Genomic DNA, 18,041 nt, shown 5'->3' on the forward strand with positions numbered 1-18,041 from the left:
ACTGTGTGTATATGTATTTATAGAATATGACCATATTATCACATACAATATATATTATATACACACGTACATATGGACCCATACACAGAAGTGCGTATGCGCACACACGCACACACACAAGAGTAACACATGAGACAGGATACACGTGCTAGGTATAAATGTGCTTGGCACTCTGGATGCTCTCTAGAATACAGATCTTGGTCAAGCATTCTGGGAGGAAGGCAGATGGATGCTCACCAAACCTCCCCATCAAATCCTAGCAAAGGGAAGGAACAAGAGAGGCCTCCAGAAGAAGGCATTGGGAAAGGGAGGAGGCAGTTTCCTTTCCCACTTACCTTGCTTGGAGCCCCTGGCAAAAATCAATAGCCACAATTTGGTTTTAATAAGGCACAGTTCAATGGCAGGTGCTAGACATTAAGAACACATTGCTGCTGGCCCTTTCCAGTGACAATCTCACCACATCTAGCTAGCCAGAAAGGAAAGGCTGCCTTGTGTGTACCGGGAGACACAAGAGAGAGGTTGGTCCATGGCTTCAGTGTAACTAATGGCAACCTATAGGCTCAGCGGTGTCCAGAGTAGTTTAAGAAGGCTAGCCAGCAGGTAGGAGGCTCATGGGACAGTTACTGACCCTCCAAGGCCTGGAGGTTGTGGCTGGACGGCACCATGCCCTCTCTTTCTGCAAACTCCAGGATTGCCTTGTAGCAGAAATAGTACTGCTCAGGGGTCTGGATGCTGAAGGCCCTCTGGGTCCTCATGCGGGACACCGTCTGGAACACGTTAAGAGTGCCAAGCTCCTCCAGCTGTGCCAGGCAGATGTCTAGTGAACAGAAGGTACCTGAAGGAAGAAAGGAAGTGGTCATCTCTGGTCTCCTTCTCCTCTCACCATCCCTCTACCAAATAACTCAGGCGCACTGGACAACTGAGGTTAAAGGCAAGGGAAGAGGAGGGCACAGCTAGTGTTGGAGGCCAGAAAGGAGAAAGCCTCTCATCTCAGAACAGGTGGGAAAGGGACAAATTCCAGAAAGAGCAGCACTCCCACACTAGGGCCCTGATTTTCAGATTCTACAATTTCTCCACAGATACCAGCCTGTTATTCCTGACCTTGTCCCAAAAGGATCTTGGATTAGAAATGCCAGCAGACCCTGTGATGCATATCCCCTTTAAGGGTAGAGCTGAGCACAGAACATGGTGGGGGCTCCCCAGGCAGTGGTGGGAAGGAAGCAACAGCTCAGCTGAGCTCCCAGGGATGGTGGGTGGTTGGAAGATGAGCCAGGTGTAGAAAGCCACAACCCCAGAGGGCTCAGCTTGTGAAGCGTACACTCCGGACACCCTCTAGCACTTCGGGCACCAGAAGGACATTAAAGAAGAACTTTTCAAGACCCTAGCCAGTTTGCTCAGTGGATAGAGCATCAGCCCAGCATGTGGATGTCCCGGGTTTGATTCCCATTCAGGGAAAACAGGAAAAATGACCATCTGCTTCTCCACCCCTCCTCCTCCTCTTTCTTTCTTCCCCTCCTACAGCAACTGGTTTGAGCGCATAGGCCCCTGGTCACTGAGGATGTAATATCCACTGAGGCTCAGTGGATAGAGCATCAGCCTGGCGTATGTACATCCCAGGTTCAATTTCAGGTCCCCTCAAGCCTCGACCTCAGGTGCTAAAAATAGCTCGGTTGCAAGCATGGCCCAAGATTGGCAGAGCATTGGCTCCAGACAGGGGTTGCTGGGTGGATCCTGGTCGGGGCACATTGGGAGTTTGTCTGTCTCCTCTCCTCTCACTTAGAAAAGAAGAAAAAAAAAATAGAAGACTTTTTCATGGCAACTCACTACCAGTAGACCAAATTCTCTCGATCTGTCAACGAGGAGCTCGGTCATTCCTCCCCTACCCTGCCTGCCTCCAGAGGCTCCTGAAGCTGCCTCAGTGTACTATTACCTGTCCTGCCAATGCCTGCACTGCAGTGAACCACAATGGGAGGTTTGGGGCATGTCCCTTTGCACTGCGCCACCATGCTGCTGACGGCCAGCCTCTGCTGGCTCCTGACCGCTCTCAAAAAGTCAATGAGGGAAGCTGCTGAGGAGGGGACACCGTAATCAGGCCAGCTCAGGAACTGAAAGTGAGTCACCTGGCGCTTCTGCCGTTCCTTGGATAGAAAAGAACTAAAAGTTAGTGAGGTTGCTTCTGCTTGCTCGAACTTCCTTTGGCTTTTCCCAGGTCTCAATTCCCCAGGATTCCTAACACCCTCAACACTGTCCCCACAACCACTTCTCCATAAACCCAAAGGGAAGGCTACATATCTGGAAAGGGCAGAACTCCTCCATTTGTGGGACCTATGTTTCCTCTGAATTTTAGTCCTAAGTAAGGCCCCTGCTCTGAACTGAATATCCTGATCCTATACCCAGAAAAATGGAAGTAACATATAAGCCCCCAGATAATCCCACCTGTTCCCTTTGGAGATTTTCTTTACAGCAAAGGTCATCCTTTAGCTTCAAAAAGAAAAGCCCTGGTTGCTGGCTCAGTGGATAGAGCATCAGCCTGGCGTATGTACATCCCAGGTTCAATTTCGGGTCAGGGCACACATGAGAAGCAACCATCTGCTTCTTTCCCTCTCTCTCTCCCCCTTCACTCCCTCTTCCCCTCCTGCAGCCAGTAGTTCGCGCACTGGTCCTAGGCACTGAGGATAGCTAGGCTGACTCGAGCATCAGCCCCAGATGGGGTTTCCGGTGGATCCCGGTTGGGCTGCACAAGGGAGTCTATCTCCCCTCCCCCTAAAAAAAAAGCGAGAGAATAGAAACCAGGACGTACCTCCATGTTGTGAATTTCTAGCGTTGTTTTCTTATAATGGTTCATGTTCTCCACGCCTAGATTGGTCACGCTGAGTAAGCCAAATCGGATCCGAGAGTCCTTTTCTAAAGGCCAGTACTGGCCACACTTTCTCCTGCCACCCTCCTCAAAGCTGAAGACACACAGACCAGGGTGAGCCCCTGCTCTCCTCTTTGCATTGCGAGCAGCCACCTGCCCCAGGCCTGCTGTGCCCCTCTCTCCCTGGCAGCAGCACCACCTCTCATGTTGCTCCTAAATTACACCCTAGCTTTCTGGCATTAAAGAAAGCAAGCCTTCATTTGGAACAGTTGTGACAGTGAATGTTTCTGCCTGGACTCGCTCAGCAGATATCTACTGAGCACATGTCCTTTGGCCCACCCTTGTGATACCTCTTGGTACACCTCACAGATCTGGGTTAAATATTGGGCAGACACAGAGGGACAGTAGAGAAAATGTCGTGGGCCCCGTATCTCTACCCCTTTTCATTCTCTTGCTTGGTGAGGCCCTAGGGTGACAGAGGAATAGGCAAGGTACAGTGCCTAGCATGGCAGCAGCAGGTCTGTGTCAAGTCCAGAAGTCACCTCACTACCCTTCAGTGGCTCCAAAATGCTCCAAGGTAGCACTCTCTCCACAACCTGCTTTCCCAATCAGAGGCAGTTATGAATGACAGTGCCAGGAGAAAGAAAAATGAGCTAACAAACACCTTCATTTATTCCTTTCCCCCTCCTCTGAACTGACTTTTAATTATGCTAACGATAATGGTCATACTAATGAAACCGTGATTTCTAAAGTTCAGCCGATATGGAGACCAAAATTTCAAAAACAGTCTTTTCATCAAGAGCTTCCTGCCTAGGGCCCTGGCCGGTTTGCTCAGTGGTAGAGTCTCAGTCCAGTGTGTGGATGTCCTGAATTCGATTCCTGGTCAGGGCACACAGGAGAAGTGACCATCTGCTTCTCTACTCCTCCCCACCTTCTCTCTCTTCTCCTCCCGCAGCCATGGCTCAACTCGTTTAAGCACGTCAGCCCCAGGTGCTGAAGATAGCTTGGTTGACTTAAGCATCAGCCCCAATGGGGGTTGCTGGGTGGATCCTGGTTAGAGCACATGCAGGAGTCTGTCTGTCTCTCCTCCTCTTACTTGGAAAAGAAGAAGAAATAAAAAAGAGCTTCCTGCCTCAATGAGCAGAAGACGGTCAAAGTAGCAGGGAAGGGGAGCAAAGAAGACCTGGTCATTCAGAGAGGCCGGGAAGACAGTGGCCCTTAGGAAGTACGGACCAGATGACAAGTGAATTGTCCCATGTTTCCTACTACTTCCTCTAGCAGGTAAGGCCAAGACCTCAGAGGAGGCTGCACCTGGCACGGGGTTGGCAGAGCCACGGATGAAAGCTTTGGCAAGTTAGACCTCTCAGTCTCCGCCATACCCTGGTTGTGTTCATTTTGGGTTAGCTTGGAAATTGTGACATCTCAAATCCTGGTCGTACTTCAGTAATCCTCATTGTGTCTAACAGCTGAATTCCTCTTTTGAATCACCCATGCTTGGGGACAGAGGACTGGGGGCAGAGGGCTGTGGGGAGAAAAGGGATGAACTCACCGAGTGGTCATGACAATCACCAAGACTTTTTGCTCCCACACCATGAGCCAGAAGTCACGATAGGTGTTTTCCAAGGGGCCTGGAACAAAAGGAAAAGGTGGAGTCCATGATGCTGGGAAGCATTTTTCTTACCGGGGCTCTCCTGTTTTGCTCTCAACTCCTAACTCCAAAGCACAGACACTGGCTCCTCACACTTCTCCCCACGTGCCTACCATGAAGGGTTGACCCTTGGACCAGCAACCACCACACAGTGTGGGAGTGTCAGGAATCACATCTTCACATTAACAGGGACTCCAGTGAAATTGCTGGTCGGTTACAGTTTGTTACAAACCCTCTCAGGGTCTATCACCAGGTCTTCAGCTCTCATACCCAGACTGACTTGTCAACTGTTGACGTGTCTCTAGCTGTTTCATATCTCTCTCTCTCTCTCTCTCTCTCTCTCTCTCTCTCTCTCTCTCTCTTCTTTTTTAAGTGAGAGGAGAGGTGATAGAGAGACAGACTCCTGCATGTGTCTGACCAGGATCCACCCGGCAACCCTGTCTGGGGCTGATGCTCGAACCAATCAAGCCAATGGCTGAGAGAAGCAAAGAGGGAGAGAAGGGAGAGAGGGAGGGGAAGAGAAGCAGATGGTCACTTTTCCTGGGTGCCCTGACCGGGGATTGAACCAGGATGTCCCCAAGCTGGGCTGATACTCTATCTACTGAGCCAACCAGCCAGGGTCCAGATTAGAGTCTTTAACAGTAGACTTTTCAGAAGAAATAAAGTCACTAGTTTGTGCTGGTGACTTGCCTGACCAGGCGGTGACATAGTGGATAGAGTGTTGACCTGGGATGCTGAGGACCCAGATTTGAAACCCCAAGGTCACCAGCTTGAGCCCAAAGGTCACTGGCTTGAAGCCCAAGGTTGCTGGCTTGAATAAGGAGTCACTGGCTCAGCTGGAGCCCTCTTGTCAGGCACATATGAGAAAGCAATCAACTAAGGAGCCGCAACAAAAAATTGATGCTTCTCATCTCTCTCCCTTCCTGTCCACCCCATCTCTCTCACCAAAACACACACACACACACACACACACACACACTCTAAAATAAAAAGAAACCTTCCTTGCAGAGTCTCTATAATAATTTGATGGAGATTATGTGCCTGATGGGTGATGACCTGGAATGCTGAGGTTGCCAGTTCGAACCCTGGGTTTGCCAGGTCAAGGTACATATAAGAAGCAACTACCATGAGTTGATGCTTCCTGCCCCTCCCCACCCCCTTTCTTTCTCTCTCCCTCTCTCACTCACTCCTCTCTCTAAAAATCAACAAATAAAATCTTAAAAAACAAGAAAGAATCAGAATACTATAAATATAGTGCAGGTTAGCCAGGCAAATCAAACAAGCCTTCTCAACATCACAGGGCCCCCATCTTCTGATGCAAACACCTTCTAAAGATGACCAGTGTTTGACTCAAAAAACCCTCTGTCCTGTGATTCCTGGAGGAGCTTCTGCTCCTGGACAGGGCCTATAGCACCAACCTAAAGGACCCTTGCAAGAATAGCAACATTAAGCAGTGCCCTTGCCTTCTAAACATGAAGAAAGGAGCATTCTGAGGCCCCCTAAAGCCAATCCTTAACCTTGATAAGCCCAACCATGCCAAGACCATTCTCCTCCACAACGGCCCTAGTCTCTCAGGCTGACAAAATCATATCCTATACTTGCCAAAACATCTCTCCTGATAGTTCTCTTATTTCTTAGGGTATTGACAGGACTCCTTTTGGAGAGGGTGGCCCCTCCTAGGGGAAAATAATAAACCTGTGACCATAGTACCAAATAACAACGTACCAAAAATCCAAAGGCCCTTTTTCTTTTGTCTTCCCTCAACTTTTACTTTGGAAAAAAAAATAAAAATTAAATAAAAAAAATATATGTTAACAAATTTATTGATTGATTTTACAGAGAGGAAGGAGGGGAGAGAGGGAGGGAGGGTGGGAAAGGGAGAGAGAGAGAGAGAGAGAGAGAGAAACATCACTTTGTTGCTCCACTTATTCATACATTCATTGGTTGACTTTTGTATGTGCCCTGACCGGGATGGAACCTGCAAACATGGTGTATTAGGACAACACTCCAAATAGATGAGCTACCAGGCCAGGGCTATTTTGAAAAATTTGCAATTTACAACCATGTTGTTCCCCTATACATAAATATGTAATGTTTAAATTAGGCACAGTAAGAGATTAATAATAATTAACAAAACAGAATAATTTTAATAATATACTGTAACAAGTTATGTGAGTTGTAGTCTCTGCCTCAAAATATGTTACTGTATCCCATTCACACTTGTCTTGTGGTGGTGTGAGATGATACAATATCTATGTGATGAGACCAGGTGAGGCGAATGACCTAGGCATTTGAGGCAGATTTGGGCAACTGTAAGGCTGACTTAAACACAAGCACTGTGACACTGCGACAGCCAATCTGATGACCAAAACAGCTACTATGTGACTGATGGGCAAGAGGCACATCCAGTGTGGAAGCTTTGTACACACAGTTGATTTACTTCCCAGGTGAAACAGAGCAAGACAGTGTTAGATTTCATCAACTACTAGGAATGGCATGCCATTTAAAACTTATGAATTGTTTATTTCTGGAACTTTCCACTTAATATTTTCAGACTACTGTTGACCATGGGTAACTAAAACTGCAGAAAACTACTACAGGGAGACTACTGGACATATGTACACATATTTTCTTTTTTTGAGAGAGACAAGAAGTGAGAGAGATGAAAAGCTTCAACTCAGTGTACGGCACCTGAGTTGTTCATTGATTGCTTCTCATATGTGCCTTGACCAGGTTGGGGGGGGAGCTCCAGCCGAGCCAGTGACCCCTTACTCAAGCCAGAGACCTTGGGCTCAAACCAGACCTTAGGTTTCAAGCTAATGACACCGCGCTCAGGCTAGCGAGCCTACGCTCAAGCCTGATGAGCCAATGCTCAAGCCAGTGACCTTGGAGTTTAGAACCTAGGTCCTAGGTGTCCCAGGTTGATGCTCTATCCACTGCACCACCACTGGTAAAACCAAAAGTTTTCCTTTTTACTGAACTATTTAAAAATGTTTCAATTATTTGGAAAAAATATAATAAAAAAAATAAAAAATTTTTTTTGCATTTTTCTGAAGCTGGAAATGGGGAGGCAGTCAGACAGACTCCTGCATGCGCCTGACCGGGATCCACTGGGCATGCCCACCAGGGGGCAATGCTCTGCCCATCTGGGGCATTGCTCTGTTGCAACCAGAGCCATTCTAGCACCTGAGGCAGAGGCCACGGAGCCATCCTCAGCGCCCAGGCCATCTTTGCTCTAATGGAGCCTTGGCTGCGGGAGGGAAAGAGAGAAAGAGAAAGGAGAGGGGGAAGGGTGGAGAAGCAGATGGGTGCTTCTCCTGTGTGCCCTGGCCGGGAATCAAACCCGGGACTCCTACACGCCAGGCCGACGCTCTACCACTGAGCCAACAGGCCAGGGCAAGAAAAAGAATTTTTAATGTAATTCTAACTCTCAGAAATAAACACTGCTTATTTCTGGTGAAAATAAATAAATATAAATACTGTAAATAATAGTGAGTTTCAGTGGGCTCTCCCTCTTGGGAGCACATCAGTACCTTTCCAATCCCCTTCTTCCTCCAAGGTGTGTTAGTTCTGTCTTTCTCTCTCCTAAGCTCCAACGACCCTTCTTCTGCCTTTGTAACGTGTATCCTGAGCTCATGCAGCCCAGCTGGCTCACTTCTCCTACCTCTGAAACTTTCTAAATAAACTTTCTCTTATAATAATAAAAAAAAAGTAGTTTCAGACATTATGACACTTCACTCCTAGATACTTGAACACATATTTAGAGGAACAAGGACATTCTCCTACAGATCAAATACCATTATCACACCAAAGCAATTATACCCTGGTACTATAATCCCATCTAAAAAATAATCTCCCATTGCCCTACCAGTTTGACCTTCACAATTTTATCCTCCTAATGCAGGTGATTAAATCATGGATCACTCATTACCTCTGGTTATCATGTCTCTTTAGTCTCCTTTAATCTAGAATCTAGTTCCTGGACTTTTTTTTATGGCGTGGACATTGAAGCATTTAAGCCATATTTTTTATTGTATGTCCCAGAATCTGGATCTGTCTGGTTTGTGTCTTATGCTTAGATTCAGACTTAAAAACTGGCAACATGCATACAACATAGGTTATACGGTATAGTTCTCACTGTTTCACAACAGGAAACATAGAATCTGTTTGTCCATCACTGGTGATACTAAGTTTGATCGTTTGGTTAAGGAAGTATCCATGAGATTGCTGGCCATGTTCTGCAAGGGTCATGGGCTGTAAGCCCACAGGGGGGCCTCTAAGGTCCTCCTGTGTTTTGGTTTCTCCCCACCCTCTTAGAAGGTAAACTGAGGTTCTCCTTGAGACAGCAGAGCCAGGTCAAAAGGAGTACTGGGCCCTCAGGTGCACATACAAAAGCTCCATGTCAAACCCTCCTGGAGGTCAGGACTTCACTGTCAGACCCAGCAAAGGCTGTCCATGTCAGAAGACAGCTGAGGTTCTCTGTGATGGTACAGGGATCAGCAAAGCCTCTGAGAAGACAGCTGAGGTTCTCTGTGATGATACAGGGATCAGCAAAGCCACTGAGGATGGCAACACCCCTTTATAGATGGGACTATTTCTGGGAAGTCCCACTACCACTCCTGATCTCCTACTGGCTATGAAGAGCATCTTACTGGCCCATGAGTTCTCCTGATGCCCCACCCGCTTGTGTTGGCAATACTGAGACACAGTTCAAACACATGTAGTCGTGCTGTGTGTTCAAATCTGCAGTTCATCTCTCTGCTTCCAGGCACACTGATATGAAAATGCTACACCTCTCCTCTACCCTCCTCAATAACCCTCAATTTCTCTGAAAGGTCCAGATCTAGTGGCCACAACAGCACAACAAGTAACTGTGTCCTTTAAAATGATGTATCATCTGGTGCAAGGAATCATTTTGGCAGAGGACTCAAAACCAACTTGTGAAGGGCTAATGAACCTACCTTGGGTACCGATGTAAGCATTCTTCTGTTTGTAGCCATCCATGAAACTGGCATTGATGTAATCTGTCTAAGGATAAAAAGAAAACATCACTGAAGCTGCAGGGAGCCTGCCATTTGTGAGGGAAAATGATGGATTAGCAGGTAACTAAAAGCCAGGGGGGTAGAGGGGATAGTCTCTTCTCATCATGAAAAAAAGAAAAAAGAGAAGCAAAAGGGCCAATTATAATTCCAGGAGATTTGATAAACAATTCTCTGATAGACCTGAATCCTCCTTTTACTGGGGAAATAAAGTTGCTGCCAACGTTTACGTTAATGAAAGGGATTATAACTCAGGTGATGATCTTCACCTGAATGACGGGACGAGAACAGTCTCCTGGTACACTGGGATTCACTCACTCCTGCACAGATAACTAACTGAATGTCTGGTACTAGGGCTAGGCACCGTTCAAAGCACTGGAGAGAGCACACAACAAGACAGATAAACACAGGTGTCTCTAACTCCAGGGCCCCACTTGTTCACAGTGTATCCTATGACAATCTTAATAGTACTGATGAATTTGCCCTCAGTCAGCCCATATCTTAGCAGATGATTCTGTAAGAAAACCCTCAGTCACGGTCCTGGACAGGAAATTCAGTTTATGTGCTTGAAACATTATGGTCCAAGGAGAAGAAACATAGGGTTCCGATCCATGTGCCATTTCCCAAAAACTTACTCCCCCAGAAAAAGGAGAGGGGATATAACAGTTCCCTATAATGTGCGTCATGTTAAGGGCACTATTTAAATTTCTTTACTTTGAACCTCTATTGATGCTGGGTTGTTAGGGGTTTATTTTATATATGTACAGAAGGCCCAAACAGAACTGGTATATTAGCTGGAAAAAGAAAAAAAAGTACTATCTTTTTAGTTGTCGACCTCAAAATTGTAAGTGCTGGATGTTGCTGTAAACAGGTTGTACTAAGGAGGAACTTAAAAAGAAGTGGGTGACCATGCTACAGGTGAGGCATGAGGGGCAGGATGAACACAGAGAAAAAAAACTGCTAATGTTATGCTAATAAGTTTTCCAGTCATAACACCAGGTACTTAACAGGAAATAAAAACTGAGCTCTGGAAAACTGTTACATTGACTCAAAGAGAAGATCCAAATGAGGACAGAACATTTAAACTCAAACAGTGTATCTCTAGCTTCCATTCCATGTTCTTTCAACTACAGTAGTCTAGTAATCATAGCTTCACTACATAAGAGGCTTCAATTTCCCTCAGTGCCCCTGCAAGGACACCCCTTGTCTGGGTACCTGAGTGTGGCCACTGCGTTTTATCAGCTTCACTCTTGTTTGGTCCAGGCAGGGCACATCCCCATAGCGGTTCTTCTCTAGGTTTCCTGGAGACCTATAAAAAACAAAACCAACAAGTAAAACAAAGAAAGAGAGACAAGTGAGGGCAGCATGGATGTGTACGCACAAAATCTGGAAGTGCTATGGTGAGTGTCGGTTACCGTCTGGGGTGGGCACACAGAATTTTCATTATCTTGTCTACATAATTCCACATCATTTAATATTTTTAATGATCAATATGTAACTATAGAAATATTTCCATTCATTCAGTGAGATGAAAGGAGGCAGAGATAGACTGCATGTGCCCCACTGGGATCCATCTGGCAAGCCCACTAGGGGGCCCCGATGTCCTGCCCACCTGGGGCTTACTCCATTGCTCAGCACCCGAGCTCTTCTTAGCAACTGAGGCAGAGGCCATGGAACTATCCTCAGTGCCCAGGGCTAACTTGCTCCAATCAAGCCATGGCTTCAGGAAGGGAGTAGAGAGAGAGAGAGAGAGAGAGAAAAGAGGGGTAGGAGTGGAGAAGCAGATGAGCGCTTCTCCTGTGTGCTCTGACTGAGAATTGAACCCGGAACATCCACACATCAGGTCAATGCTCTACCCCTGAGCCAACCCACCAGGGCCAAAATATTTCCATTCAAAAGAAAATCGAGAAATACAGGTATAGCACCAAAAAATTCTAGTTGCAAATAAAATATTCTACTACTCATTTCCCAGACTGGTTCAAAATAAATCTCTTAAGTTCTAGTTTAATGTGGTAGGTTGATAACACATGTTGATGACACACCTGCCAAGAGCCTCATTAAAATAAAATAAAAAGGAACTAATCAGAGCCCTGGCTGGTTGGCTCAATGGTAGACCCTCGGCCCAGTGTGTTGAAGTCCCAGGCTCGATTCCGAGCCAGGGCACACAGGAGAAGTGCCTATCTGCTTCTCCCCCATCCCCCCTCCTTTCTCTCTGTCTCTCTCTTCCCTTCCTGCAGCCAAGGCTCCATTGGAGCAAAGTTGGCCCGGGCACTGAGGACAGCTCCATGGCCTCCACCTCAAGCACTAGAATGGCTCCGGCCACAACGGAGCAACCGCCCAGATAGGCCAAGCATCGCCCCCTGGTGGGCATGCCGGGTGGATCCCGGTCAGGCGCATGCAGGAGTCTGTCTGTTTGCCTCCTGCTTCTCACTTCGGAAAAATACAAAAAATAAAAATATAAATAAAGAAAGAAACTAATCAGTACAAACCCAAAAGTGACAGCAGAGACACAAGTAGACAAAAGAGAATTAGACCCACTTTGGCAGAAAATGGGAGGATTTTGGCTGATTTGGCCAATTATAGAAAGCTAGGACCCACAGAGGTATCTATAGAGAGACACAGTGACTCACCCTGAAAAATCCCACACCCTGGAAGGCAAGGCAAGGCACAGGGCTTAACATATAGGATAAAAATCTGGCCTGACCTGTGGTGGTGCAGTGGATAGAGGGCAACCTGGAGTGCTGGGTCACTGGTTTAAAACGCCGGGTTTGCCTAGTCAAGGTACTCATGAGAAATAACTATGAGTTGATGCTTCCTGCTCCTCCTCTCTGCCTTTTTCTCTTTCTCTCCCCTCTCTAAAATCAATAAAACAAACAAACAAAAATATCTGAATGACAGCTCTGTCTGGGTGGCTCAGTTGGTTAGAACATAATCCTGATATGCCAAAGTTGTGGGTTCAATCCCCTGTCAGGGCACATACAAGGATCCACACAAGAATAAACCAATAAATGGATAAGTAAAATAACAAATTGATCTTTCTCTCTCTCATATACACACACTCTCTTCCTTCCTCTCTCTCTCTCTCAAAAAAAAAAAAAAAAAAAAAAAAAAAAAAAAAGGCCTGACCTGTGGTGGCGCAGTGAATAAAGCGTTGACCTGGAAATGCTAAGGTCGCCGGTTCGAAACCTGTCTGGTCAAGGCACATATAGGAGTTGATGCTTCCAGCTCCTCCCCCCTTCTCTCTCTCTGTCTCTCTCTCCTCTCTCTCCCTCTCTGTCTCTCTCCCTCTCTCTAAAAATGAATAAATAAAATTTTTTTAAAAATCTGAGTAACAGTGAGCATACTCTGCCCCACTCTCCCTGTCCTATCCTTGCATTCATATCCAGGCTTGGACCCTACCAGGCAGCAGAGAGGAAAACTCTCCAGAGAGTGAGGGGCCCTACATAAAAGAATTCAGTCATTTGGAGTTCACCACCAACGAGCCAGCCGATCATTTAAATTTGAAGCCCACACATGCTAACTGTGATTCAAAGAAGCTTTTAAGGACCCCACTCCTAAGTGTGAACTAACAGCCAGGATCTCCAGATAATTAAGGAGAGCCTATAACACAAAAGAGACCAACTCAGATCCTCAGGTGTACAAAAGAGAAAATAAATTCAAAAAGGCTATAATTAATAACCTCCAAGAGAAAAAGAAAAGATACGGCCTGCATAAAAGAATAGGATGCTATGAAAAAGGAACAGAGAAGAAAAGCCCCAAGAAATTAAAAATGATATACAAAATAAGAATTTAAATAGAAGAGAAAGTTGAGAAAAATTTCCTAGAATATAAAACAAAAAGTCAAAGTGATTAAAAAAAAAAGCCTGACCAGGCAGTGGCATAGTGGATAGAGCATCAGACTGGAACATGGAGGACCCAGGTTTGAAACCCTAAGGTTGCCGGCTTGAGCGCTGGCTCATCAGCTTGAGCTCGGGGTTTCTGGCTTGAGCATGGGATCATAGACGTGACCCATGGTCACTGGCTTGAGCCCAAGGTCGCTGTCTTGAGCAAGGGGTCACTTTTTCTGCTGTAGCCCCCTGGTCAAGGCACATATGAGAAAGCAATCACTGAACAACTAAGGAGCTGCAATGGAGAATTCATATTTCTCATCTCTCTTCCTTCCTGTCTGTCCCAATCTGTCCCTCTCTCTGACTCTCTCTGTCACAAAAAACAAACAAACAAACAAACAAAACCTATGAAAAATCTAAGAAAATAAAAGGATCATTCTAGACAGGACTTGGCAAACTTTAGCCTGGCTACCTGTTTTTATAAATAAAAGTGTTATTGGAACACAGCCAACCTCACCAGATAGTACTGTCTGTGGCTGCTTTCACACTATAAGGGCAGAGTTGAGTACTTGCAACAAAGACTAGAAAGGCCCACAAGCATAAGATATTTACCATCTTGCCCTTGAAGAAAAAATTTGTCAATACCTGCTCTAGGAAATTAAACCAGACTGATAGGACCATTCCAGATAGAGAACTAACATCTATAGAAAAAGAGAATGAGGCCCTGGCCGGTTGGCTCAGCGGTGGAGCATCGGCCTGGCGTGTGGGGGACCAGGGTTCGATTCCCGGCCAGGGCACATAGGAGAGGCGCCCATTTGCTTCTCCACCCCCGGCCTTCCTCTCTGTCTCTCTCTTCCCCTCCCACAGCCGGGGCTCCATTGGAGCGGGGATGGCTCCTTGGCCTCTGCCCCGGGCGCTGGAGTGGCTCTGGTCGCAGCGGAGCGACGCCCTGGAGGGGCAGAGCGTCGCCCCCTGGTGGGCGTGCCAGGTGGATCCCGGTCGGGCGCATGCGAGAGTCTGTCTGGCTGTCTCTCCCCGTTTCCAGCTTCAGAAAAATACAAAAAAAAAAAAGAAAAAAAAAGAAAAAGAGAAAGAGAATGACCTAAAACATACAATCTCCCAAAACTGAATCTGAAAGAATCAGAAAACCTGAGCAGACCAATTATAATACAACAAACGAAATTGAAACAATTATCAAAAAACTCCCAGCAAACAAAAGTCCTGGACTAGAAGGCTTCACAGGCAAATTCTACCAAACATTCAAAGAAAAACTAACTCCTATTCTTCTCAAGCTATTTCAAAAAATTCAAGAGAAGAGAAGACTTCCAAGCTCATTTTACGAGACAAGCATTTATCCTAATTCCAAAACCAGGTAAACACCCTACAAAGAAAGAAAACTATAGCCAGTATCTCTGACGAACATAGATGCTAAAATTCTCAACAAAATAGTAGCAAACCAGATCCAGCAAAATATATATATATAAATGTTATACATCATGATCAAGTGGGATTTATTCTAGGGAAGCCAGGCTGGCACAGTATTTGCAAATCAATAAATTCATCACATAAACATAATGAAGGAGAAAAATCACATGATCATATCAATAAAGGTACAAAAACATTTGATGAAGTCCAGCACCCATTTATGATCAAAACTCTCAGCTAAGTGGGAATACAGGGAACCTACCTCAACATGATAATGGCCATCTATAAGAAACCCACAGCCAACATCATACTCAATGGGCAAAAAGTTAAAAGCAATCCCCTTAAGATCAGAAACACGGCAGGGGTATCCCCTTTCACCACTCTTATTCAACATAGTCCTGGAAGTCCTAGCCACAGCAATCAGACAAGAAGAAATAAAAGGCATCCAAATTGGAAAAGAAAAAGTAAAACTGTCATTATTTGGTGATGACATGATATTGTACATAGTAAACCCTACAGTCTCTGCCAAAAAACTACTAGACTTAATAAATGAATTCAGCAAAATGGCAGGATATAAAATTAATATTCAGAAATCAGTGGCATTTTCATATACCAGTAATGAACTGTCAGAAAGAGAAATTAAGGAAATAACCCCTTTCACTATTGCAACAACAAAAATAAAGTACCTAGAAATAAACTTAACCAAGGAGGTAAAAAAACTGTACTTAAAAAATTATAAGATATTGAGCCTGACCAGGTGGTGGTGTGGTGGATAGAGCACTGGACTGGGATGCGGAGGACCCAGGTTCGAAACCCCGTGGTTGCCGGCTTGAGTGTGGGCTCATCTGGTTTGAGCAAGGCTCATCAGCTTGAGCCCAAGGTCGCTGGCTTGAGCAAGGGGTCACTCAGTCTGCTGTAGCTCCACTGTCAAGGCACATATGAGAAAGCAATCAATGAACAACTAAGGTGCCACAACAAAGAATTGATGCTTCTCATCTCTCTCCCTTCCTGTCTGTCAGTCCCTCTCTCTGTCTCTGTTACAAAAAATAATAATAATAATTATAAGATATTGTAAAAAGAAATCAAGAAAGATACAAACAAGTGGAGACATATACCGTATTCCTGGATAAGAAGAATTAATATCATTAAAATGTCCATACTGCCTGACCTGTGGTGGCACAGCGGATAAAGTGTCGACCTGGAAATGCTGAGGTTGCCAGTTCAAAACCCTGGGCTTGCCTGGTCAAGGCACATATGGGAGTTGATGCTTCCAGCTCCTCCCCTCTATCTCTCTCCTCTCTGTCTCTCTCTCTCTCCTCTCTAAAATGAATAAATTTTTAAAAAATGTTCATACTACCCAAAGCAACCTATAGATTCAATGCAACTCCTATTAAAATACCAATGGCATACTTCATAGATCTAGAACAAATATTTCAAAAATTTATCTGGAACCAAAAAAGAACACGAATAGCCGCAGCAATCTTGAAAATGAAGAACAAAGTGGGAGTTATCACACTTTTCAATATCAAGTTATACTACAGGGCCATTATAATCAAAACAGCTTGGTACTGGCATAAGAACAGGCATATAGATCAATGGAACAGAACAGAGAACCCTGAAATAAACCCACACCTTTATGGTCAATTGATATTTGACAAAGAAGGCAAGAGTATACAATGGAGTAAAGACAGTTTCTTTAAGAAATGGTGTTGGGCCTGACCAAGCAGTGGCACAGTGGATGGAGCGTCAGACTAGGATGCGGAGGACCCAGGTTCGAGACCCCGAGGGTCACAGGCTTGAGCACGTACTCATCTGGTTTGAGCAAAGCTCACCAGCTTGGACCCAAGGTCACTGGCTCAAGCAAGGGATCACTCGGTCTGCTGCAGCCTCATGGTCAAGGCATATATGAGAAAGCAATCAATGAACAATTAAAGTGTCGCAACGGAAAACTAATGATTGGTGCTTCTCATCTCTCTCCGTTCCTGTCTGTCTGTCCCTATCTGTCCCTCTCTCTGACTCTCTCTTTCTCTGTGTCTCTGTAAAAAAAACAAAACAGGCCCTGGCCGGTTGGCTCAGTGGTACAGCGTCGGCCTGGCGTGCAGAAGTCCCGGGTTCGATTCCCGGCCAGGGCACACAGGAGAGGTGCCCATCTGCTTCTCCACCCCTCCCCCTCTCCTTCCTCTCTGTCTCTCTCTTCCCCTCCCGCAGCTGAGGCTCCATTGGAGCAGGGATGGCCCGGGTGCTGGGGATGGCTCCTTGGCCTCTGCCCCAGGCGCTGGAGTGGCTCTGGTCGCCACGGGGCGGCGACCCGGAGGGGCAGAGCGTCGCCCCCTGGTGGGAGGAGCGTCGCCCCCTGGTGGGCGTGCCAGGTGGATCCCGGTCGGGCGCATGCAGGAGTCTGTCTGGCTGTCTCTCCCAGTTTCTAGCTTCAGAAAAATACAAAAAAAAAAAAAAAAAAAAAAGCAAAACAAAACAAAAAGAAATGGTGTTGGGAAAATTAGACAGATACATGCAAAAAAATTAAACTAGACCATCAACTTACAGCGTTCACAAACATAAACTCAAGGCCCTGGCTGGCTATCTCAGTGGATAGAGCACTGGCCCAATGTACAGAGATGCTCCAGGTTCCATCCCTGGTCAGGGCACACATGAGAAGCAACCATCTGTTTCTCTTCCACTTCTCCCCCTTCTTTCTTCCCCTCCCTTAGCCAGTGGCTCTGTTGGTTCCAGCATCAGCCTCAAGTACTGAGGAGAGCTCAGGTGATTTGAGCATTGGCCCCAGGTGGATACCAGTAGGGGTGTATGTGGGAGTCTGTCACACTATCACCCCTCCTCTCATTTAAAAAAAAAAACACAAAACGTCATTAGGGGCCTGACCTGTAGCAGTGCAGTGGATATAAAGCTTCTACCTAGAATGCTGACATCACCGGTTCAAAACCCCAGGCTTGCCTAGTCAAGGAACATACAAGAGAGAAACAACCATGAATTGATGCTTCCTACTTCTCCCCTCTACCTTTCTCTTTCTCTCATTTCTCTCTTTAATATCAATAAATAAAGTCTTTTTTTTTTTTTTTAGTGAGAAGAGAGAGCGATAAAGGGCGGAGGAGCAGGAAGCCTCAACTCCCATATGTGCCTTGACCAGGCAAGCCCAGGGCTTCGAACTGGTGACCTCAGCATTCCAGGTCGATGCTTTATCCACTGCGCCACCACAGGTCAGGCAATAAATAAAATCTTTAAAAAATAAA

At 45.9% G+C, this 18,041-nt stretch overlaps 1 protein-coding gene across 4 annotated transcripts in view; it reads right to left on the minus strand.

Annotated features, from left to right (window-relative positions):
• Positions 1-18,041, minus strand: part of PTPN9 (protein tyrosine phosphatase non-receptor type 9) — a 92,530-nt gene continuing 74,489 nt past the window's right edge. For all 4 annotated transcript variants that reach the window (XM_066278249.1, XM_066278248.1, XM_066278250.1 and 1 more), the window contains 6 exons: positions 10,760-10,853; positions 9,467-9,533; positions 4,407-4,485; positions 2,801-2,951; positions 1,931-2,138; positions 1-835 (listed from right to left, as the gene is read on the minus strand). In XM_066278249.1, coding sequence (XP_066134346.1) covers positions 621-835; positions 1,931-2,138; positions 2,801-2,951; positions 4,407-4,485; positions 9,467-9,533; positions 10,760-10,853 — 814 coding nt within the window. In that variant the 3' untranslated portion in view covers positions 1-620. The remainder of the gene's footprint in view (positions 836-1,930; positions 2,139-2,800; positions 2,952-4,406; positions 4,486-9,466; positions 9,534-10,759; positions 10,854-18,041) is intronic.

Source organism: Saccopteryx bilineata, chromosome 4, assembly GCF_036850765.1.
Source record: "Saccopteryx bilineata isolate mSacBil1 chromosome 4, mSacBil1_pri_phased_curated, whole genome shotgun sequence".
Taxonomy (NCBI): domain Eukaryota; kingdom Metazoa; phylum Chordata; class Mammalia; order Chiroptera; family Emballonuridae; genus Saccopteryx; species Saccopteryx bilineata.